General features: G+C 38.6%; 1 protein-coding gene across 1 annotated transcript in view; it reads right to left on the reverse strand.

The window, feature by feature from the left end:
- The window catches only part of LOC129765973 (microtubule-actin cross-linking factor 1, isoforms 1/2/3/4-like), a 229,666-nt gene that overhangs the window by 129,258 nt on the left and 75,973 nt on the right, over nt 1–24,435 (reverse strand). The window contains exons 4-8 of the mRNA XM_055766432.1: nt 18,530–18,547; nt 18,270–18,329; nt 17,718–17,807; nt 17,483–17,653; nt 12,250–12,291 (exon numbers count right to left, since the gene is read on the reverse strand). Of these exons, the coding sequence (XP_055622407.1) occupies nt 12,250–12,291; nt 17,483–17,653; nt 17,718–17,807; nt 18,270–18,329; nt 18,530–18,547 (381 nt within the window). The remainder of the gene's footprint in view (nt 1–12,249; nt 12,292–17,482; nt 17,654–17,717; nt 17,808–18,269; nt 18,330–18,529; nt 18,548–24,435) is intronic.

A 24,435-nucleotide genomic window follows, 5' to 3' on the forward strand; every position in this document is an offset into this window, starting at 1 on the left:
TTTGAACTATGCGCCATCGCATTCCAGAGCACTGTGTTACGATTTGCGACAATGTAGAGTGAGCAACAAGCGATTCTCCGACCGAATTGAGGCCGCAGCTAATGCCGAAAAATTTTCCCACCCTAAACTTTCGTTGAAATCTTTTGTTGCCATCCTTTCACCGAGCGCGGGGGTGGGAGAATCGCGATTGTTTTGCTGTTCTGATCCCACGATGACCTCATCAACTGTTTGCTGTGTTGCCGAAAATTGCACGCTGTTTATGCGCTGCGGAATTGGCGGCGCATAATCCTCTCCGTCATAAATGTTTTATCGTTTGTGATGAGAGAGAGAGAGAGAGAGAGAGAGAGAGAGAGAGAGCAAATTTTGATCGTTTTGCGCTGTGAATCAACTTTGCTAAAATATGAGCACAGTTTTTCCCTCGGTATATGTATAAGTCCACTCTTTACAATGAGCTCTGAAAACGGTGCACTGCTAAAACCAGCTGTCGTGGCTAAAACGTTTCACGGTCGACGACGTCCTCTGGCGACCAGTAAAGCACTCCGCGCTCCGTTATTCGCTTCAAAGCACATCCACTCATACATTTGAAAACAACAAAAAAAGAGTATAAGGCCTTAGCCGAACGAACTTCTCGTGTGTTGTTGATTCATCACTTCCGAAATGACGGCATGGCATTAAAAACGTATAACCTTTCGGTAAACGAGGGTATTTTAAGTCAATAACTACTGCTGTAGGGGACCGGGTGGGAAGAGTACTCCGTTGATAGTGCATCCCATATGGAATTGCTTTGTTTGGTTGTGTTCAAACGGGCGCGGCGCATCGGCAGGTGTTGCATGATGACCGCCGTTGCGTAAATGTTCTAAACGACAAATTCTCCGGCGCGCTGATCTATGAGATTTGTTGTACTAAAAAATCGTATCCTATAGGGAGTGTTGTACATAGTGAGTAAGCGAATGGATTTTTATGATATTTTGTCGGGAGAGAGCTTGCAGCGCATTTCAAGCTGAATGTGAAGAAAGTAATTCCCAACAGTGAGAGCTGTGTGGACAACTGGAGGTGAAAATTTGTTCTTCAGCGGTAACTGTCGGCGCTACTACCTTACAATCGATTCGGTTCGTATTTTCTGTTGCCGTTCTGCGAAACGTGCTGCATTATATAATTTGTATATCTAAGAATTTCAGTCTCGCTCTAGACAACGAGTAGTCAACAGTACATATGGATGAGGACCTTGTGAGTGCTAACAAATATTGGGTTGGGAGAAAGAAATGACGTATATTGTCAATATATGGCAACACTTAACACTTAATATCTTGTGTTGTACTTATCAAATCGGGTCATATTATATGGCTATTGAAAGACGACAATCTGTGCTACAAGTATCGTTTTGACAGTGTTGTGATTGTCCTTTTCAGTCTCAAGTTATAGCGCGTCAAAGATGGAGTCCACCAAGCAAGAAATTCGCCATATTTTACGTTTTTACTACCTGCGAGGTAAAACTGCAACGAAGGCGGCCGAAAAAATTCGTGTAGTTTATGGACCCGATTCTGTAACGATTCGCACAGCACAGCGTTGGTTTGATCGATTTTGTTCTGGTGTAGTGGCTGTCGAAGATACACCCCGTACTGATAGGCCAATCGTCGTGGAAACCGATAAAATCGTTGAAATCTTCCAAGTAGACCGGCATGTGAGCATTCGCTCGATTGGCCAGGAACTGGGTATAGACCATAAAACCGTTTGGCACCATTTGCAGAAGATTGAATTCCCAAAAAAAAGCTGGATGTATGAGTGCCACACGAGTTGACGAAAAAAAATCTTTTAGACCGAATCAACGCCTGCGATGCACTTCTGAAACGGAACGAACTCGACCCATTTTTGAAGAAGATGGTGACTGGTGATGAAAAGAAGATCACGTACGACAACCTAAAGCGAAAAAAGTCGTGGTCGAAGCGCGGTGAGCCGGCCCAAACCATCGCCAAGTCCGGATTGACAGCCAGGAAGGTTTTGCTGTGTGTTTGGTGGGATTGGAAGGGAATCATCCACTATGAGCTGCTCAACTATAGCCAGACCCTCAACTCGGTTCTCTACTGTGCGCAACTTGACCGTTTAAAGCAGGCGATTGACCAGAAGCGGCCAGAAATGATCAATAGGAATGGTGTTGTTTTCCACCAGGCTAGGCCTCACACATCTTCGATGACCCATCAGAAGCTACGGGAGCTCGGATGGGATGTCCTATTGCACCCACCGTATAGTCCGGACCTGGCTTCAAGTGATTATCATCTCTTCCGGTCCATTCAAAACGCTCTTGGTGATACTAAGTTGGCCTCAGAAGAGGCTAGCGAAAACTGGCAGTCTGATTTTTTTGCAAATAAGGAGGGGAGGAGGGGGGCGGGTCGATAATAAGTAGCAACAAGTTTGCGAACAAAACGGCGCATATTTGACTTATATTGGATAATTTTAAGTATGTTGAATAAAGCGTCAAATTTCGATCAGAAATACGACATTTCTTTTTCCCCAACCCTATATTTGTATTAAGGAGTTCATTGTTAAATTTGTTTCTGTTTGTTCTCGTCTGTAACAATCTGGTAGTCCTAAGTTAAAAGTGCGGTCGTGTCTTGAACACTCCCATCTATTTTCTAGCATATTTAGCTGGCAGCTGTCGAGATTGGATGTCATCTATCTTGTGACTTGGTTAATTACAGGATCATCATTCTACGGTACGATAATTTCAAACAAAGTATACGTGAGACTTGTTATGTAGAGAACACAACCAACAAATTCGAGTAATTTCGAGATTTAGTGATGTCAATTGGTCGGTGCTAAGTCAGACCGGACTGCCCATGATTGCATAGGAGACGTAATCGACAACACCATTAGTGTTGGGAAAACGTATTTTTGTTGTTTTTTGACCTACAAGCATAACCATGCAAATTTCCGATGAAGTGATCTGTCCAGTTGAAGGATATGATCGGCAAAAAGAGGGCCTAGGTGATTTTGCGGATTATAACATATGTTTTCCATTTGGAAAACGCTTGCGTCTATTTATGCGGACAATCAATCGTTTCAATGTGTATTTGTTCGCATAGCCAAACGTAATCACCAGGTTGCTCTGTTTGTAGCGTTAGTATTTACAATTCCGATAATAGTCAAAACGTCTCCGTCGGTAGTTTCAGTTGTTATCGGATAAAATCAAAAAGGTTTGGAAAAAATTTAGTGAAATTTCTGGAAAAGGTGCTCTTGATTTGTTGCGAGTCTATGGTAGTACTTTTTCTTGAAGAATACTCTGGGATATGATAAGAACAGCAGGTTCGTGTTTTTTCAATTGATTGAATTTGTAAAGTAAATCTACAATGTTGGTATTTTTAGCAACATGATTTACCGATATCACGATCAATCGCATAAAGATGGTGGAGTGACTTACTCCAACGGTATGAGTAAATGCTGAGTATGTGGAATAATTCAATGTTGAATGTGATAGAGATTTTTCGGAAACGTTTTTTTCAAAATTGCTCAAATGTTTTCGAACAAAAAATGTTTGTTTGTATGTTGAGCAAACGTATTACATTGTGTAGAATGCGAAACAGCGAAAAAGTCAATTTTGTTCATTTTGTCGTTTACGTCTCCTATACAAACATGGGCAGCGGACCATGTGACATTTTTATGATTTCGAGAAAAACGCGTTTAAAGTTTGGTGTTATAAGGGGTTTTCATTGAGCGTTCAAAACAATTTCGATACCTATCATATTCGATACCATCATTATTCCTGCTGTACGCCTGGTTTTTCAAATCTGATAAAAGTGGAATGTAGTTTACAAAATGTTTAACCTAATGCAATCAATAATTCGATATTTTTAGTTCTGCGACTTGGTCCGCTCTGACCTAACACCGACCAATTGGTCGTCGAGATATGCTTCATTTTGTCTACGAGGCTAGGCAAAAGCTCGTGTTCACGTGGATTATTCAGAAATTCTTGAGCAGCACAACAATGATTGCCCCTTAAGGATTCGAACTTCTAATCAATTTGCGTAAACAACTGTTGAGCGTTGGTTGTTCTATCACATTATTCATATACAGCCATTCCATGCCAAACCGATATAGTGGTTCTCAGATTTTCGTCAAAAGTGGTAGTTTTGTTCTTTATCGCAAATTACTAGACCCGTATTTTTTAATTTTTTTGTTGGGGTAACCATTTCCATTTTAGGGTGATCCGAAAAATCCAGTATTTCGCATTTTTTTCCAAAAATGACTTCTTTCAAAAATTCATAACTTTTGAACCAATTCAGATGTTCGACATATTCAACTAAAGCCAATTAGCTGGCTTTTTTTGCAAAAATACTACATTTACAGAAAACTCTCCAACCCCTCTCAAAGGGGGGGGGGGGGGGGGTGTCTGCCATACAAATGAAACACAAACTTCTGCATTACTCGAGAACTAATCAAGCAAATGAAACCAAATTGAGCATATTGAGGTTTTAGGATACAGTAAATGTTTCTATGATGGTTAGACTCTCCAACCCCCTCCCTAAGGGAAGGCTGCCATACAAATGAAACTCAAATTTCTGCATTACTCGAGAAATAATCAAGCGAATGGAACCAAATTTTGTATGTGGAGGTTTTAGAATGCAATAAAATGGAGAACCTAGAATGGAGAGGGGGTCCCATAGAAATATTACACATATCTCAATAAAAAATATTCCAACCAAACATGACAATTGAAAATTCTCGGAAAACTCTGAAGGAAAAAAAAAATTGAAAAGTATCGCCGAATGTGTTGATAAGGGCAGAACTCGAGGAATAAATTGTCCGATTTAGGGCTGTCTTTATTCTATCATATTTTCTGTATAAAACAGAAAAATTATTTTTATAATTTTTTATAGTAAAAGGTAAATTCAACGGGGTCGATTAGAAGATCAATCAAATCAGTTCTGCGATTGGACACATGAACTTGCTCATAGTAAGAAAAAGGTAAATGTTTGAAGGTATTGATAACAAACAACAAATTTTGGCCGGGACGAAGTTTGCCGGTTCAGCTAGTGGCTGTATATATCTGCAGCTTGCCCCGCCACTCACGAATCAGTTGAATTCACTGAATCCGATATCTTCAATGCAGCAGTTACAGTTTGTGCTGCTGATTGCAATGAAATCGATTTTTAATTGATTGCATGCAAATTCCGCCGCTCTCTTTGACGCGCGTCGTTCCGCGCAAGAAATATTCCCATAAGGTGCTGCTGAAAAACAAATACAAACCCCGGTCGGTCTCGTTTGATGTTGCGCTCCTTTAACAAGCGTTTCCCGCGCTCCTCAATTAATGTCAGATTCACCGTGCAGCAGTATGCCATCACGAGATATGCAAACTGTTTGCTAATCGAGTAAAATCCAGCAAATTATCTGCCTCGATTGCTGCCGGTTTGAGAACCCGGTCAGAAATTCAAAGATCGTGAGGAATTCGTAGGCAAGAATCACCTGGAGAGGAAGTGGTGATTGGATCACCCCCCAGAAGACGCGTCAGTGGCGATACACACAACACGAACACGATTGATTGCACTGCGCCAGCTCAATAATCGATTAATGGGAATCGGATGGACCATAAATTGATCCAAACATGGTTTGTCCCGACTACCATAAGTTAGGTTGGCGCAGTTCTTCGCTCAGATGAGGCGAAATTAATTACCACGCGTTTCTCTTATGACGCACACTTCCATCACCATCTTCCCATCTTCATCTACCCACCGATCAACAACTTAGCCAAGACGCACTGCCTCCTGGTGGTTCTGCTCGAATCCGGTAGAGCGGCGCAGCGGTTATTTAGTTTGCTTGTATAGCGAACGCGTACCCAAGAATTATCGCACGTGGGGGTATTGGCAATGCGCGGTCACTTGAAGATTTATGACATTCTTGTTCCAGTTCAATGGCAAATCGAACGGCCCCCGCACACGCGCTTTTGTGTGTGTATGTGTGCTTCGGTGGCTTACGCAACAATAAATTACCATTTTGAACGACGTGATTTTATCTTTCTGACAGAACGTTGAGATCTATAAATTGTGTGCGTTTTCTGCACGATTGATGGCGTCCTTTCAAGAGTAGTCCTTCTCATGGGCTCGGAGTCTATGCTGCGCTGCATTCAATTAAATCATCAGGGCTTCCGCGCTCTTGAAGCAGGCGGAGATTGTGCACTGAAGCGCAAGTTAAGCGTTCTATTATTATTATTATTACGGCAGAACGCGCCGGGTAAATAAGACGTTCGTTCTCGCGTGAAGAACCGCACATACAATCGCGTGTAAAGCGCAAGTGCGCGATTGTTTTGACGTGAAATGAAATTAAATGGGTGTCATAAATTCGATCGAATGGAGCTAATAATAATAATAATTGCTTCGCGGTTGATTGAAACCAATTCGGTGGCGCGAGGTGGTGACGGAGGAATTGATAGCATCTGATTTGTTCAGGTCGTTGAACACTCTAGCAACACACTCGGAGTGTGTTACGCAACTTGATAGCCAGCTCGGCATCGTGGGCCATCTAAAGTGCTTCGAAATGTTGAGCGTGGGTGTGGGTGTTGCGAGCGAAATAAGGTGCGCACAACTACCTGTTGGCATTCCACCACCAGATCTGCTCAAATCTCTACTCGAGGAGCATGAAACCAAAATTGGGTTGGTCGTGTGGGTATCCAATAACATATTAATTATCCATATACTCCAAAGCCCCAAATGCTTACCCGACTGGTGTTCTGTTTTACATGCCGATATGAGACAAAACCACGGTTCCCGGAATAAATCGCCACAGAAAACGACTGCAACAGAAACCACCGCTTATAAAATGTGTAGTAGGCTATAAATATTGTGGCGCGGTATTGTATTTCAAAACAAGAATTAACCGGGCAAACGTATCGCCCCAGGCAAACGTAACGCCCCGGGCAGACGTATACCGTCCGACGCTCGCTAGAGCTCGGTCGGACATTGCTAAAGGATCGTATCCTATGTTTCAAACTAACCGGGCAATCAGTGGATCCCAGGTTTGCGTGCGAGACACCGCCGCTTCCGACGGCGGGTCGGCGGTGGACTCGGATTGCGTCATCTTGGCGGCATGGGCCGCCTCGATTCCTTATCCTCGCCAAATGGGGACTTCGTCCCCATTACATTGTCCTCAGAATAAATTTCGAAAAACGAGAACAAGAGAATAAATTTATAATAGAAATGTGAGGCACATGATGTTTTTCCCGCGCCAAATATTTCTAGCCTACTACACTTTTTCTAAGCGGTTGTTTCTGTTGCAGTTGTTTACTGTGGCGATTTATTCCGGTCACCCAAAACCACACGCCGATACGGAGGCGGACTTGTGTTAGGTTGTGTTTTACTGCGAGCGCCCCCAAATTCATTCACAGCTTCCAGCGAGTGGGTAGATTCCATTCACCAAGAGCTCATTCATACACACACGCCGCTGTGCAAGATCGATACTCAAGGTGTATACTCGAATGGGGGAGACGAAGCAACTGAACCATTCAAATTTGACACCTGCAAGAGCCGAGCTGAGACTAAGAAGGTTGGGGCGCTCTGCGTTATATCGCTCGATCATTTGGATGTAGATTGGCGTCTCAAAAGCCGTCCATGACAGCCCAATTAAAAGCAGTGTCCACCAAGATTTGACGCCAGTGATAGCCTATTATGTCATGACTCGGAAATGTCACAAGGAGTGGGTTGGTAAACCGAAGGTATCCGTTGTTTCCACTGCAAACAAATTACGTACTAATGATGATGATCGCTTGCGATATCGGATAGCCTTGAGTTGGAGGTCGCGATATGGCGATGATGATTTTGGCGTTTGTAAAAAAATAATTGACATCATAATTGAAGGTTCATGAAATGATGATCATTGTGAGTTACCAATTGAATTCCACAAAAAACACCGCATAACCACAATGAAGTCATCACTGTTCACTCAAAACCACAAACATCATCTGATGTCAGTCTTTGGCTTTGATTGGGTGATACCATATTAGAACGTAATGTAGCGAGTCATTCTGTTCGGTAGATATTACTCAACAATCGGTACTGCGCATCCTTTAAGTTTGCAGTGCAAACTACAAATGAAATTTTTCGATCAGTTCTAGCTGCCGGACAAAAAATCTGTCATGGATTTATTTTATGGGTAACATTTTCTAAAATTTCACTGAATTGCGTTGAGAGTGTAAAGCAATTCCACGCCACATTAACCGATCACTACCTTGATCCTCTGCATTTTTTTCGGAAAAACTTATACATATATTGGTAACTATCCAAAATTCAAGCTTCATTATCATTGTTTAATTTTAAGTCAAGTAATTTTAAGACTGATTTTAAGACAAAAATCTATAAACTGAGCAAGTGAGAAATAAGGAAAGATTTCGAACGCTAATAACTCGACCATTTCTCGATAGATCACAAAGATGTTTGCGCCACTTGATTGGTCATATTTATACACATATATCACAACAAAGAAAACTCTAGTTTCTGAGGGAACAAATTAATAATTGTAAAAAGTCCAGCTTCATCTAAGCGCGCTAAATCCGACGTTTTGATTGGCCCAATTTGTACTACTCAAATTGTACGCCTAAAGTAGCGTCTGAAGTAGCAGCGAAATACACTTTGAATACAATACCATTGCGAAAACAACCATAGCTGTCCACCGTACATATAAGTCTATCCAAAGAAAATAACGAAAAAACGCTCAAAGCGCACTTTTACGGAAATTTTGAAGGGTGATTTTCCACTGGCTCAACAACAACAACAACCATTACAAACAATGTCTTCGACTCGCTGCCAGTTGACGAAATAGAAGCGGATACAGCTAACGGGGGCATTTTCAAAGGGAATTCTCGGAACAAAAATGTGACCAAAAATTCAAGCACCTTCGCAAATTCACCTTCGGAAAAAAAACAAATGGCTTCAGCATTTTTCGACATAAAGGGTGCCTTTGATTTTGTTTCAATAGAGGTTTTGTCAGACAAATTACACTCTCGGGGTCTGCCGCCTCTATTGAATAATATGTTATATAACTTGCTTTGTGAGAAACAATTGAATTTTTCTCACGGGGATTCGACAGTGAGTCGGTTCTCCTACATGGGACTCCCCCAGGGATCATGTTTAAGCCCCCTTTTGTACAACTTCTATGTAAGCGGCATTGACAATTGCCTTACACAAAATTGTAGCCTGGGACAACTTGCAAATGATGGAGTGGTGTCTGTCGTAGGATCTAACGAATCCGACCTGCAAGAACCATTACAAGATACTTTGAATAATTTTTCAACCTGGGTCATTGGGCTAGGGATCGAATACTCCACGGAGAAAACAGAGATGGTGTTTTTTTTTTCTAGGAAGCATAGACCAGCAAAACCAAAGATTCAACTTTTGGGTAAACCGATCACTCATGCTATGTCATTCAAGTATCTTGGGGTCTGGTTCGACTCCAAATGTACTTGGGTGGCCCAAATTAGGTATCTGAGTAAAAAATGCCAACAAAGAATAAACTTTCTCAGTACAATTACCGGCACCTAGTGGGGAGCTCTCAGTGATGGAGTATGGCAGTTTCTGTTTTCAATCAGCTGCCAACACACCTCATTAAACTCGAACGAATTCAGTATCTTTGCCTCCGTATTGCGTTGGGATGTATGCCCTCAACGCATACCATGAGTCTCGAGGTTTTGGCAGGCGTACTCCCACTAAAAGATCGCTTCAATTTATTATCTCTTCGGTTCCTCATCCGGTGTAAGGTTATGGATCCATTGCACAATGGTCTAGGACAGGGGTTTTCAAATGGTGCTCCGCGGGAAATTTGTGCTCCGCGAAGTTATAGCAAATGCTCCCACTTGAAAACCCTCTTCAAAAAAACCATTGTTTAATTTAATTTCACGGGGCATATAGTGATATTTTGTCAGGTCAGATGTCGTGTAACTGCGACGCGCAACCGTAATAGAGTTGTTCCCAGTTGGGTAATGTTAATGCAAATAGGATTTGTTTTGTTGATTAAAAAATGCAGGTTCTCCGTCAAATATTTTTACTATAAAAAGTGCTCTGCCATAAAAAAATTTTGAAAACCCCTGTTCTAGGAGATGCATTTAAGAGGAAATAAGCATTTGGAGTTCGACAGTTATTGTCTAGACAAAAACTATCTTCGACAAAGTTGTTAAATATGATAGAGCGCTCACTTTCATGTTATTAAAAATAGGGTGACCAAAATTGTTGATGAAATAAAAAATCAAACTTTCTTATCTTCATAGATAGAGGTAAACATAGTTCGACAATGTTGTAGGCCCAATTATTTGAGACATCTTTGTAGAACAAAGTTTTTTTTTCTATCTCTTGAAATAACCGATATAGCGCCTTTTTTCTAAGTTGCGTTAGGGTCACCATGATAATTTTTTTTTCTAACTTTTATATCTCAAATTCTACATACTACATTTTTCGGTACAGAACTTGTCAATATCTAAACTTCACTCAAAGTTATTGATATTTCTTCCCAAAAATAAAAAACGTTCTCTTCAATTCCTTGCCATTCTTTCTGGGGCAAACATAAAAAATGTTTGCTGACGGAATTTAAAAGAACAAATTTCATTTTATATAATATGTGATTTTCAAGGGTATGTTATTTTTTGTATTTCAGTAAATTAAAATTGATATCATGAGTTTTTGGGTGAAAACATATCAATAACTTTGAGCAGGATTATAATATTGATAAGCTTATTGATTTAGATTTTAGAGGATAAGAAAATCAAGACTTTAAGCGCTTTGAGGCACCCCTAAATCATGTCCGATTGAGCTGAAATTCGGCACAGGTCATTTTGTTGGGCCAATAAACAAAATATACATGGTCGGTTTTTTGAATTCGATGATGAAATTTTTTCCATACATCCATTGCCACCCTAACCTCCGCGCTCTAGTTTAGGCATTTATTCATGAACAGAGAACCTTATTTGAGAAGCGTATTTTATTTGGTGACCTTGGCTCATTTGAGAACCGTGGCAAATTTGTAAAGAACCATGGCTCGTATACTCTTTTTGATGAACCACCGCAAATAAGCCGATTCGTAACGATATTTTTTTTATATCTATCGATTATATGACGTATTGAAATTTCTTGTTAGCTGATATTTGAAAATATTTGTGTTGAGATTCGCGAATTCATTCCAGCGTTCTATATTTGTAAATATTGTAAACCTACAATTGAGCTCTGAGTCAAAGACTCAGACACAGAATCCGACCCAATGTTGAGAAATCCTTCTGAAACTTATTTCTTCAGATGTGATTCACATCATATACCCTTCGTCTACCAAAAATTATAACATAAAATACCCCCAAATTGCTATCCTAACAAATCCTAACCTAAACCACTTCCCCGCCTCTTGACACAACACTCGACAGCGAAAAAACACCTTTCGACCTCCAGTGTTCCTCCGCAGTCTGCGCGGATACAAATCACCGTTTTCAATCATGCAAGTCACATTCGATCGCGGGCAAACTACTACTGTTTGCTACCCTTCCATATTCGACCCGTGCGGGGGCTGCCTGCCTTCGGTGGCTTTGAAAAAAAATCTATTCTACCGCCATGCCATAATAACCACATTCCTGTAATCAACACCCTCTGATTCTGACCGCGCACATTGTCTCCCTCCTGGAGGCGGACGGACATAATTGGGTAGAATTGGGTTAAGTCACTCTCGATCACGTTGTGTGATATAACCCTCGGCGTGCGTAAGTTTGTCTGTACCTTGCCATTGTCATATAGGGCAGCAATAACACCCCCACCGCATTCGGAAGCCTATTTAAGGTTCGATCTGCTGATTCGAAGTCTGTTTCCAAGCCACTCCGCGCACGTTAATGATCGTGGGTGGTTCGGCAAAGACAAGGGAGCAGCACGCCTTCAGAATCGACCATAAAATCAATGAATCGGCGAACAAATTAGCATCGTTCCTTGTACGGACGGAGGAGAACGCATTTTCTGGGGTATACTATTTTATTGTTGATTTATGAAGGAAGCAAAAACAACAAAAAAGTATATAGCATGTATCTGAGCGAGATGATCGTGTGTGGGGGTGACTTGCGGAGCAACATTTCCAATCGAGACCGCGTGCGATTGAGAGGATAGGAGGCGTCCGCAAGGACGCCTTAATTCACTCGAAATGTCAAATAAAAAAAGCAACACAGCAAAGTAACCATTCTGATTGAACGAAAGTTACAGCAGGCAAGGCAGGAATAGATAGGGGGGTAAGCAACTAGTGACAACTTACCTGTCGCCTCCGCGGGTTGCTGAAGCTGTCTTTTCGATTCAGCTGCAGTTATTTTGTTAGATTATTTGTTTTGTTTTTAAGATTGATCGTTGTAGCGGTGGTGACAGTTAGAATGGTGTTTTTTGGTTCGTTCGCAGGAGAAGAATGCGCGTGGAAAAAGATGTTAATGTGACAGAAACGGAAATTGTGTCGATTTTGGAGGGAAGGTAATAAGTAAGCAATTATAGAATAGATTTTCCTAACATCAAAAAATTATTGAGAAGAATCGAAATATTTCTGAACGTAAAAATTAAAAAAATCCACTACATCTGATTTAGAAAAGCTTAGAATGTCACAGCAGTTGTTAAAAACCAATAACAAGTTGTTATCAATGTTCACAGAATCTTGAAATCTTTCCTAAACTGTTTAATAATTTTGAATGAATTTTAATCCCAATAACAATACTAATGTATACTGAGTCAATAATCACTTAACAAGCTGACCCGTAGTCTCTCATATCATACGTTGTATATTGCGCTTTCATCAACATGTGATTAAAGAAAGACTCGATGTTGCCAAGTTTCTTCGAAAGGAGACATTTTATAACCTCCAAATTGAAATATCACGAAATGTATTATCTCCGAATTAGGAAACTAACTCTTATTTTTCTGCAAAGCCATTTCAACTTCGAACAAACAAATGGTCCAGTCAAGAGGAACTTCTGACGAAATATCAGTTCTACTGTAGTACGCTAATTTAGTCGAAAAAATGTAAATTGTAATAAAGGAATTCAATAATGATACAAAAGACTTTGCCGTTTCAATTGTAGACATTAATGCAGCTTATATTGTAATAGCATTTGACGAATTTCATAGCAACTCGACTGGCCGTTGGCAGCACCATCTCAGATAGCATTGAAACGTTGTGAGTGTATAGACATGGGTTTGCATACTTGAAATATTCGAAAAATAATTAGACTACTTTTTGGAAAAGCCAATTTTTTTTTCTTAATTTTTTACAAAAATTTATAACTCAAAAACTATGATACCTACAAAATTCTTGACAAAAGATGAAATGCAGGAAATTGTTTAAATTTTCATAAAAAAATACCAAAAAATTTTTTAAAAGAAATTTCGCTGACAAAAATGTTATTTTAAAAATTAAAACTCATTTCTCTCAAAAACGTATTTTTTTAAGATTCCCAAACACACACACACATATATATATATATATATATATATATATATATAAATTATATAAAATTATATAAAATAAATTATCACGTTTGACATGTTCTTGACATTTTTCTAAATAGAGAAAAAATAGCAGAGCATGTAAATTGCGATAATTTATACATAAAAATGTTACGAATTAACCATTAATACTATTTTTTCAAAGAAGAAAAATGAAAAAGTTGTTGTTCTAACAACTCCCTCCATGTAAATGTGCCCATCGTTCGATATATGGAAAACTTGTAGAAAATTTTAAGGGCTACTTATATCTATTTTTTCAGAATTTTGAAAGCATATGTTTTCGAGAAAAATGAAATTTAATTTTAAAAATAAACTTTTTTATTCAATAAAATTTTTTCCAAAGATTTTTTAAATAATTTTTAATGAAAACCTAAGTAGTTAGCCCTTCAAATTTCCAACAAGTTTTCCATACATCGGACGATGGGCACATTTACATGGAAAAGATTTTTCGAACAACAACTTTTTCATGTTTTTTTTTTGAAAAAATGCTATTAATTTTCAATTCGAAACATTTTTTTGTATAAATTATCGCATTTTAAATGCTCTGCTAACTTTTCTCTATTTAGAAACATGTCAAGAACATGTACAACGTGAGAATTTACACACAAAAATGTTATTAGCAAAACATTATTTTTTTCAGGAGTCTATTTTGACTTAAAACTAAATTAGGGCTAGTTGTATTTTTTTCAAAGAAAACATGAAAAAGTTGTTGTTCGAAAAACTTTTTCCCTGTAAAAGTGCCCATCTTCCAATGTATGTTCTCAACACTATCAAATGCAGTTTCCAATCCTTAGTTTCACTATGTATGCTATAATCTTGTCGATCGATAATATGTTGCATACGGAAATGTTTGAGAAAGCTGAACACGGTCGAATTTCAACGACTCCGCGATTTAAAAAAAATAAAATTGGGCTTGCAAGAATAATTAGGTGCTAAATTTTGCAAAGGAATTGAACTATGTGGACACATTCTGAAAGTACCACCGCAATAATACTCAATATGTTTTCACTGGCACGAACTCTTCAGAAAAAAATCGTGGGTCAAACAAAGATTACAACTAACAATGGGAGGCTTACGACATTGAAAATCGGAAGACTCCGGTAGGTGCGAAGAACCTGAATTATATGCTGAAAAAGAATAGCCGGAAGCAGGATTCCCAAAGCAGAATCAGACGAGAAATTCATCAAACGCATTCCTACTGAAGATTAGACGAAGATTTACGAGTATGACCTACCGAAAATCAAAGCTTCTCTGGACGATGCTCATGAGACACGCAACGAAAAGCATTTTTGTTCAATATTGGTTGACACTTCATCGTGGAAAGATTTAGCCCTTATACTTAGTCTGTAAATTATTCAGCTGTATCGTAAAGATGAGGATTCTACGAAGGGCCAATTCTACTTTGTAACGTCGTGTTTGACACCGTCGAAACTGACAGCTTTCGACTAGCGCTATCTATATGTTGACAGGGAAGTTGCATCGTTACATGTTTCGATGTGATCGTCTCCACTGACGACTTCTGATGGAGATACGTCACCCACGGAAAAAAGCAAGTCTAGAAGTAGGAGAAGGATAGGGGATTGAGGAGGAAAATATATATATAGCGGAAAAATGAAACGCAAAAAAAACGACGCGGTTCGAGATTCGTTGAGCTGGTTCGGTTTCCGTGGTCGCTAAGCCGTAGTGATCGGTGTAAAGACAAGACCCCGTGGTCGCAGTGATCGTTATCCTCAGAATATCCGGGACAAAAACGGAGATCGTGACAATCGGTGGCTGGCAGTCTTCACCGAAGTGTCGTGAGTAACCATATTATCGACAAACATGATACCTCTAAATACCGTCCCATCCTATTCGGTATGGTCCCAGTATCCATTTTGTAAAAGCATGATTGGCGTGAACTCAGGGCTCTCAACTGACCATCTTTGTGTGTTATTCTAGCTACTACGCAACAATCATCATGTGACGGTAATCCGATTCCGTTACCGCCTACTAGTGTCTTAGAATATCAACAAATATTCACGAGTAACGAATATGATTTTATTTCAATGTAATCGACTTTTTTCAGCTTGAAACACACTGCCCTCATTATATTGATGACAATAACAAACGAGTTTATTTTGTTCATATCGCTGATGCATGAACAAATTTGCTATAATGAATGAATGCAACATTAAGTGGGGTTCATATCTTCGCTGTTATTTATACTTTGAATATCAAAAGCAACAAATTGATATTCATCACATTCGAAACGATATTCATTCTGGAATTGATTTTGAGTCAAAATTCAAAAATAGAAAAATAGTCAGGCTATACCATTTAGAGAACAATAACGCATGAGTTCGATCGAACTTTGCAAGAAATCGCGCAGGATTTTGTTTGGCGAGACGGTAACAACGGCATAAATAAAAACCAACCGCACACAGCTGCCTCATGTTAAAAGTAAACAACAGCTGATATTCATTTGGCTAAAATGAAATTCAATTCTGACATCTTGAATAATCAAGATGAAAATGACACTGGGTGGAAAAATGAAATTCAAAACATATTGAAGAACAAAAGTTCGTTTGCTCATATTCACTGGTTGTCTGGATCTGTCATTTTGGTTTTCGTTTGGAATATATAGGTTTTCGATGCAACCTAACCTGAAAATATATGCATTTGAGCTTGGCGAAGATGATTTTTTGATCACTGCCGCACACAAAACGGTCTGCTGCATCGGTAATTGGCACTATTAATAACACAACAACGGAATCTCATATCAACAGTCCCGCTGTGAACAGTACAACTGTGAACATTCTAACAATAGGAATATTCTTACGCCGAAAAGGCGACATGCGTATCGATAGAATAGTAATACTCTGAAGCCTAATATGGCTACTGTGTAATAGATAAAACAAAGGTTTATTGATAGATAAAACAACAAAATTTATCTTAAGATAAAATGTACACGAATAAATTCTGCTCTGTTACAGCTGAATTGCTAAATGAGCCTAATAAAATAAACAGATGTGATAAAAAAAGCCAAAGAATACAATTGAGAAATCGGAAGTCAAAATTCCGAAGATCCATGAACGCCTCATCGAAATTTAGGCATTAGACGTGCTCTTCACAGTTAGAACTATTATGTATTAATAAAGACTATCAAATAATATTGAATTCTATCATTATTTTCCATTACGGGCGCAACTAAACTCTCATTGTCAGTACATGTCTCCAACATTGAGTGCTGGTCGATTTAGATATATCCAAAACGTCATGATCCAAGTTTATTGATTCTGTTTTCCCGTTGAGTGAATATTTCGAATTTTGTGCCACATATTAGTGTTGATTTCCATCTCCCATTTGAAAAAAAAGACCGCTGAAGCGCGTCAAGAGCTCCAAAAAGTTTACGGAGCTGTTCGAACCAAAAAATTATTATGAGCTGTTGAAACCGAACTAAACCATCACTGGAGCAGTGTATGAAAAGGTGCGATGAAGTATAACACTGTGCGAAAAATGACCACAACACGAGTAAAGGCACAGAAAGAGTGATTTTACAACATGGCAACGCTTGGCCTCACGTTACTCAATCCGTTAAAACCTATTTGGAAACACTCAAATGGGATGTCCTATCCCACTTGTCATATTCCCCAGATATTTGGCCGTCTTTTTTCCGTTGCGTGTTAGGTTCGAAGCCACATAGTCTGGCTGAACAGCAGTTCCACTTATACGTTTCAGAGCGCTGCTCAATAACGCGTATGGCGACAGCAGAAAGTTTGTACGTTGTGACATTCAAAAGCCTTATACGCCAATAAACAAACGCCCAAGTGGGAGACATTTGTGCAAATATGATTAGCTCAAGCGTATTTAGGAAAACGTGAACAGAACACTGTGGTTTTACGTTCCTACTTGAACCCAAAATATGAAACTAAATTCAATCAATAGCCTCTTTGATTGTGGCAAAAAATAAACGAGGAAACGGGGAAACGAAAACTGATCAAATTCGAGTCGGCGCCACTAACCTGGAAGTGCAGGATGATGGTCCAGATCAGACCGAGCGTCAGCTTCGGGTTGCCATCGACGATATCCTCCGCCCGGATGTTGACCAGTTTGATTTTCTTGTAGCGCAGAAAGTCGAGCGCCATCTGTGCGTTCTGCAGCATGTGGAAGCGCATTTTTCCTTTCTCTCTTGGCTGTGGCAAAAAAAAAGTATATTGTAGTGGAATGCGTTGACACGTTGAGGGATCCGATACTTACAAGATGTTCGCCAGAAAGTACTTCCAAGAGCGAAAGAAGGTTGTGTCCATCGCGCAGATCTTCGAACAGGTCGTCTACTCGTCTGGAGGCCTACGGAAATGGAAAGGAGAAAAAAAGGCGGTTAATATCGTGCCATGGTGGTAAAAATTGTGCAACAAAGTGAGTGTGAATGCCGAATAGAAAAACACCGAACGATGGCGGGTGGTGCGCTTATCACATGCTCTAAATCGGTGGCCACCGAATGGGTCGTGTTGTTACCATGCAAACGCGGAACCTAGGAAATGATATGCGCGCGAATGCAAACTAAACTCCTCTTTTGGGAGCAAAATCAACTAATAATAAATTATCACTTCGTATCACACGCGAATAATCATCATCACGTTCCAGAATTGGTTACAGTAAAAAGCTTTGTGTGGAGCAATTGATATGTTATGGAAAAAATTCACACAAAAAAAAATTGGAAAAAATATTAATCGGAAAACATTCCAACAAATTCTACAACGATTACAACCAATCATTCAAATCGTTTCGTTACGAGAGGAAATAACTTACAGCTGGCGGACAACAGGGCATTCCGCTGATGACAACACATACATGTAAATGGGTGTACGTCTGTAATTGAATCGTGAAATACAGGTTTCAGTAAATGTCGTATACATATATTTTTTTCAACCAGCGAACATAGAAGTTGAATATTACTTCGACTATTACAAATAATAATAATCGTATATCAGAAAAAAGCGATACAAAAGCCTATTTGCAAAACAAAAAAAAAACGAACGTACAAGAAAACACACAAAGAGTTAGCATACCTTGAGATACTTCCAGTGCTGTTCGATACGAGTTTTAGCGAGACGTGAAAAAACGGCACAGCGACAACAGGATGGGCGCAGGCATGTAAGTAATGACCATAATTATAGTTAATTAACATGACAATTATGTTAGTACGACGGACGGACGGACGGACGGACCGACGGGTTTCGATCTGTGAGTTTAAGCGGCGGCGACGGCCGAAGGTGTAAACTGAGAAAAATCAACCGAAATGAAAATTGAACTGGATAAGCGGGAATGAACAAAAAAAATCAATGAAACAAGAAAAGTGACACTTGGGAAGAAAGGGGGGTGAAAAGACCTCAGATATGCCCAAAATGGGTTCGCACGCTGCGGCTGATTCTGTAAGGCATTGATTAAAATAAATTACAACTCGTCGCGTTTCACCTCTACTGTTCCGCTACTTTGTGCGGGCCCACACGGAGGAACCACCAACAGATAACAGAGAGAGAGAGAGAGACCTCCGAGCCGATGAAAGGATAACAGAGCGGCGGCGGCTGAGAGGTAACCGATGATTGCAGAAACCGCCCTGCGTTGCACACTTGATCAAATTTAACCAGTTTGTGTGTACATGAGTGGAGAGCCTAGTTTGGTGCTGAGAACTTTCATTATCACATGCAAGCCGGATAGGATTTTTGGCTGGATTTAAGATAAAATCGTCGAGAAAAATGTCTAAGACTACAAATCAAGCTAATGTCCGGCTTAGAAAATCCATATTTGTAATGGAAAATTCCAGAATTATTTGTAGAGCTTGGCCGGGTAAAGGACTAAAAAGTGCCCCCAAACCAAATCACCAACTGTATGGCAAATATTAAAAAGTTACTTGTCATAAAAAAATTAAACAAAATTTTACATAACATTGAAAACTGAGAAAATTTCAATTAAAAAAAAATGTTAAAAAATTCTTAATGAGAAGATTATGAAAATAAATAAAATGAAGAAAACTGAAGTTAAGAAAATAAAAAAAAACTTAAGTTAAACTTTAAAATGGAGAGAATGAAAAAAATTTTAGGTACAAAAAATACAAATAGGTGAAAATAAAAAAAAATTGAGCAAAAAAAGCAAGTTAAAACAAATGGATTGAAAAAATAAGAAATAGAAAAACGCTAAGACTAAAACTCGTCAACCTGCATATAATGTGTACGAGAGAACGCACAGTGGATATCGAGATAACAACCCGCGCATGGTGGGGCATCTCTTCTGAGTGGAAAGCGTAATTGAAAAAAAAAACAAAATGAAAAAAGGATGAAAACCACCAAAATTAACAAAATTGAGAAAATAAATAAAATTGAAAAAAGAGAATGAAGTATACTAAGAACGTAATAAATAAACAAAATGATGAAATAAAACAAAATAAGAGAAAAGCTAATAGAAAATGTAATTAAGAAAGAAATAGAAAATTAAACACGAAAAAATCAACAAAGGGGAAAAGGAACAAAACGAAGGAAACGACGAAAAAAAACTGGAAGAAGGTAAGTTAAAAAACAAAAAAAAACGAGAAAGAGTAAGGAACAAACGTGTAATAAGACCAGTGAAGGAAAAAGAAAAGAAAAGAAGTGAAGGAATAGAAATATAGAAATAGAAGGAAAAGGAGAAGAATGTTTCCACATGTTTCTTACGAATTTAAATTCAATTAGAATAAATTTTCCCGAACACTCTGCTACAACTTCAACTTGACTCCAAGGCTCCGAGAATTATTTTTCATTTCAGATATAAATTTTACTTTTATTTATTGGTCAAACTTCAAATCACATGGAAACATGATCATGATCAGAGTAACGACCATAATGGACGAATAATTGAAGTCAGTATCGGTCCCCGCAGTCAGTATTTATTGTATAAAGAGAAAATAGTCAGAAATTCGACTAGCAAATAGTCACATATCGTAAAGCATCCGAAAACAAATCATGTTCTTTTTTATTTTCATGTTTTGTAACTGTCAGTCCCAGTGATTAAAACGTTTTTCTAACGAAAAGCTCAACGTTATGAGAATCATAGTCCCTAAGGACCGACAAGGGGCTCAACGTGTTGATGAAACGGAGAAAGCCAATGACCCGCCCCATTAACATTCTGCATAAACCAGAAAAATGAAGATATGACTGACGAATTTCATGCCAACTCATGCCAACCGTTGGCATTACCATCTCAGATAGCAATGAGTGTTGTGAGTGTAAGCACATGGGTTTTTTAAGCAACTTTACATACTTGAAATATTCTAAAAAATTGGATTACTTTTTGAAAAGCGCCAAAAAATTTTTCTTCATTTTTTACAAAAAATATAAATTAAAAACTATAATACCTACAAAACTCTGGTCAAAGGATGAATTGTAGGAAATTGTTTGAATTTTCTTTGAAAAATAACACATTTTTCTTTAAAAAGAATTTCGCTGAAAAAAAAACATTTTCAAAATTAAAATTATTTTTTCTCAAAAACAATTTTTTTTAAATTCTCAAAAAATATATGAAAAGCCCTTGCAGTTTACAACAAGTCGTCCTTATAGGGAAAAAGTTTATCTAACAAGAACTATTTCATGTTTTCTTTAAAAAAACTAATCCTAATTTTGTTAAAAGTCAAAATAGCGATACAATAAATTGGTATTATTAGTTTTGGTATTTTTTTATAAAAAATTAAACGATTCCCTACATTTCCTCCTTTCAGCAGAAGTTTTTAGGTATTATAGTTTTTGAGTAATTTTTTTTTTTGTAGAAACCAAGAAAAAGTTTTTGGCACTTTTAAAAAAAATCTAATTCTTTTTTGAATATTCTAGTATGCAAAATTGTTTACACTCACAACGTTTCACTGCCATCTGAGATGGTGCTGCCAACTCCTGAGACGAGTTGGCACGAAATTCGTCAACATTCTTATCTATTACGCCTAAAAGCTCCGTATTAATTCGTGAACAGCTTCGCTACACATTGAAATTTGTTTTGAAAGAGAGTAAACTATTAAATGGCTGTGGAGAGCAGACATACGACCGGAAAGACCGGATCGGTGGATGAGAGCAATCATACGACCTCAGAGTTAAAAAATGAAGATAATTATGGAACTTGAGAAGATTAAGAAGATAAAGAAATTAAAAATCTCAAGTAAATTAAGAAAAGAAGAAACATAAGAAAATAAAAAAATAAAAAAAATATAAGAAAATCAGAAACCCAGAAAACCAGAAAAGTAAGATAATAAAACAATTAAAGGCAAAAAATTGAAGAAAAATTTGATATATATTTAAATAAAAACATAAACTAAGAAAAAGAAGAAAACTAAAAAATATAATCAAAAAGAAGGAAAATCTGAATGAAAGTAAAAGAACAAAAAAGGAGAACGGACAGAGAAAAAAGGAGCAATGAATCGAATAAAAAAGAAAGGAAGAAAATAAATTAGTAGCAAAAAAAGCATAGAGACACAAAAGCTTATCAATGGAGGATAAATTCCACTATCGTTAGCTTAGTTGGCGCACTGCGTACGTACTAGCCCAGCATAAGCCCAACGTATTTTCACTTGGTCGGGTCTGTACACTATCGAATAAGGAATAAGGAATTCAGATCTAAGCAGGAGGTAATGGATTTTCTTACGGAGTTTTTCAGCAGCTTGATGTTTCATTTTTTGCTAAGGGTACACACCAACAGTAGAATAGGTGGAGGTACGTTGTAGAAATGCATGTTGTAGGAACAGTAGCAAAGCCGCAGAATGGTACGAATAGGGCATGAAAAGAAAGAAACAAGAGAAACGCCTTAGAGTCCCCGCAGACTGCAGATTTTTATCGGCCGATAGTTTGGTCGATTTGGCCTGCTAGTGCAAAAATCGACCCAACTGAATCGGTGTAATGTGCGCATATGCGTACCGCTCCGTACTGATTAAGAAGCCGACCAGCCGACTCTTAGTCATGAAACAAGCGTCTTGACTAGGTAGCTTCTATTATTTCAAGAATTTCCTCCTAAGATACACCTAGGAAAACATGTTGGCATCCCCTGCTACTAACGAACAAAATTGTTTGTTTCTTTTCATCAGTTATCGTACAATCAAATTTTCGTAAGAACTCTTATCCACTGTCACCGTAGCCTTACTAACTGATGAGTTGCATAATATTCATCGTTTATTTGAAAGAGCTCATGTCTTTTGATTTCAACATGTATATTATATGATCAACAAAGTATCCTGTAAGCTGTGTATTAAAACCCAGCGTGAAACACACATTTCGCGATCGCCTTCAGAGCATAAATCGACTGCTTCACGTCTACAACTTGTTTTCTAACGATCAGAACACAAACAAGAATTGTGTTACATCGAATTATTGACAAGCTGACCGACAGCCGGTCGACTTAAAAATCCACACGAGACGACCCTGTTTTGCTAACAGTGATATCCACCCCAGTTTCAGCTCAGCATGATCCGTGTTCCAAATTTGGTCAACAAGTAACAACAATGCCACCATCTCGCTGCTGCTGCAGCTGCCCGACTGCCGCGACTGCTGGTAATTCACTACTGGTCTGGTACAAATAATCAATTAGTAGACGGCTAATTAAATCAGTTCGAAACACGTGTTATTGATTTTGTGTGTCTGTTGCTTGCGGCGACGATATAGAGATTTGTGTATTACGCGCGCAACAAACCGATCAAAGCCAAATGGGGCGCGCGCGCCTCAATGCAAGTGGCACCGGTTCTCGTGGATGTTGAGAAATCGATACCTTCCTTTGTTTGTTTGTTGGGTTGTTATTCGCCCTCGAAAATTCGCTCACTAGCGGCAGTATTACAACATCCATTCAAGCACGAAATGATGCTGCACCGCGTGTCATGATTCAACTGAGCTCAAAAGCAATTAAGGCAGTATTCTAGTCTAGAAATTTGAAAAAAATCAATTATTTTTTCCTTCATATTTCTGTAGTTCAGGCATTCGATAATATACCCTAGAAAGGACGTATCGAAAATCCTATTATTTACCGAGATGGAACCATTTTAGTGATGCGGTATCTAACCTGCTATGGCAATAACAATGAACTTTAAACGCGTTTTTCTCGAAAGCAGTTTTTTCAAACTGGCGTACACGATATCTAAAGTTCTACTGAACCGATTCGTGTCGAATTCAATCTGCAGGCATCTCGCTATCGCATGAACCTTTAAAAAATCATTTTTTTTAAATTATACTTTTTTTGAAAAATCTGAAAACGTAAGAAAAAGCATTTTGAACCGCATTTTGTTTTTCAAACGGCCGCCATTTCGTCAAAAACGATGTTTTCGACTTGTCCGAGGTTCATGCGATAGCGGCATCTTTACTGATTCAGAATCTGTTCGATTTTTCTGTTTCAGATAACCTGGAATCGTGTACGCCATGGCACAATTTTTTTTTTGATTCCCCTCACTTCATCAACTCTTAACTATTCTCGATTTGAATATTTTTTCTCCGTTCAATTTTTATTTTATTGTGAGGAGATAGATTTGTTTTCTTTTTACGGAGCTCGAAAAAAAAAATGTCCGAAATTCGTGCCTCTACACAAGAATACCCCCTTAATTTAATTTTCTTCCAACACTAGAAAAGTTACGCGTTCACAACAGTGCAATTATCAAATGTCTGTAAATTTGGCACTTCTAGTTTTATCGCGCATAATCCCGATTCCGGTTCACAGCGGCTAACGGCTGAGTGGTTTTCCCAGGAGAACCGAATTGTTTTTGTCGCGGAATGTGGGAAGTAATAACGGCATCTTCCCAACTCTCTAACCAGTACTCGGGTCGAAATCAAAATAGGGTAATGCAGTCGCACCGCATCGCATTGGAGTCACTTAACGCGGTCGAGTATGAATGATGAGCAATTAATATCTATCAAGTTCCTCTCGATCGCTCTCGAACAAAATCCGCTCGTGAAACGATGATGCTGTTGGTGCCCTCCGGATGGCT

This window comes from Toxorhynchites rutilus, chromosome 2 (assembly GCF_029784135.1).
Source record: "Toxorhynchites rutilus septentrionalis strain SRP chromosome 2, ASM2978413v1, whole genome shotgun sequence".
NCBI lineage: Eukaryota > Metazoa > Arthropoda > Insecta > Diptera > Culicidae > Toxorhynchites > Toxorhynchites rutilus.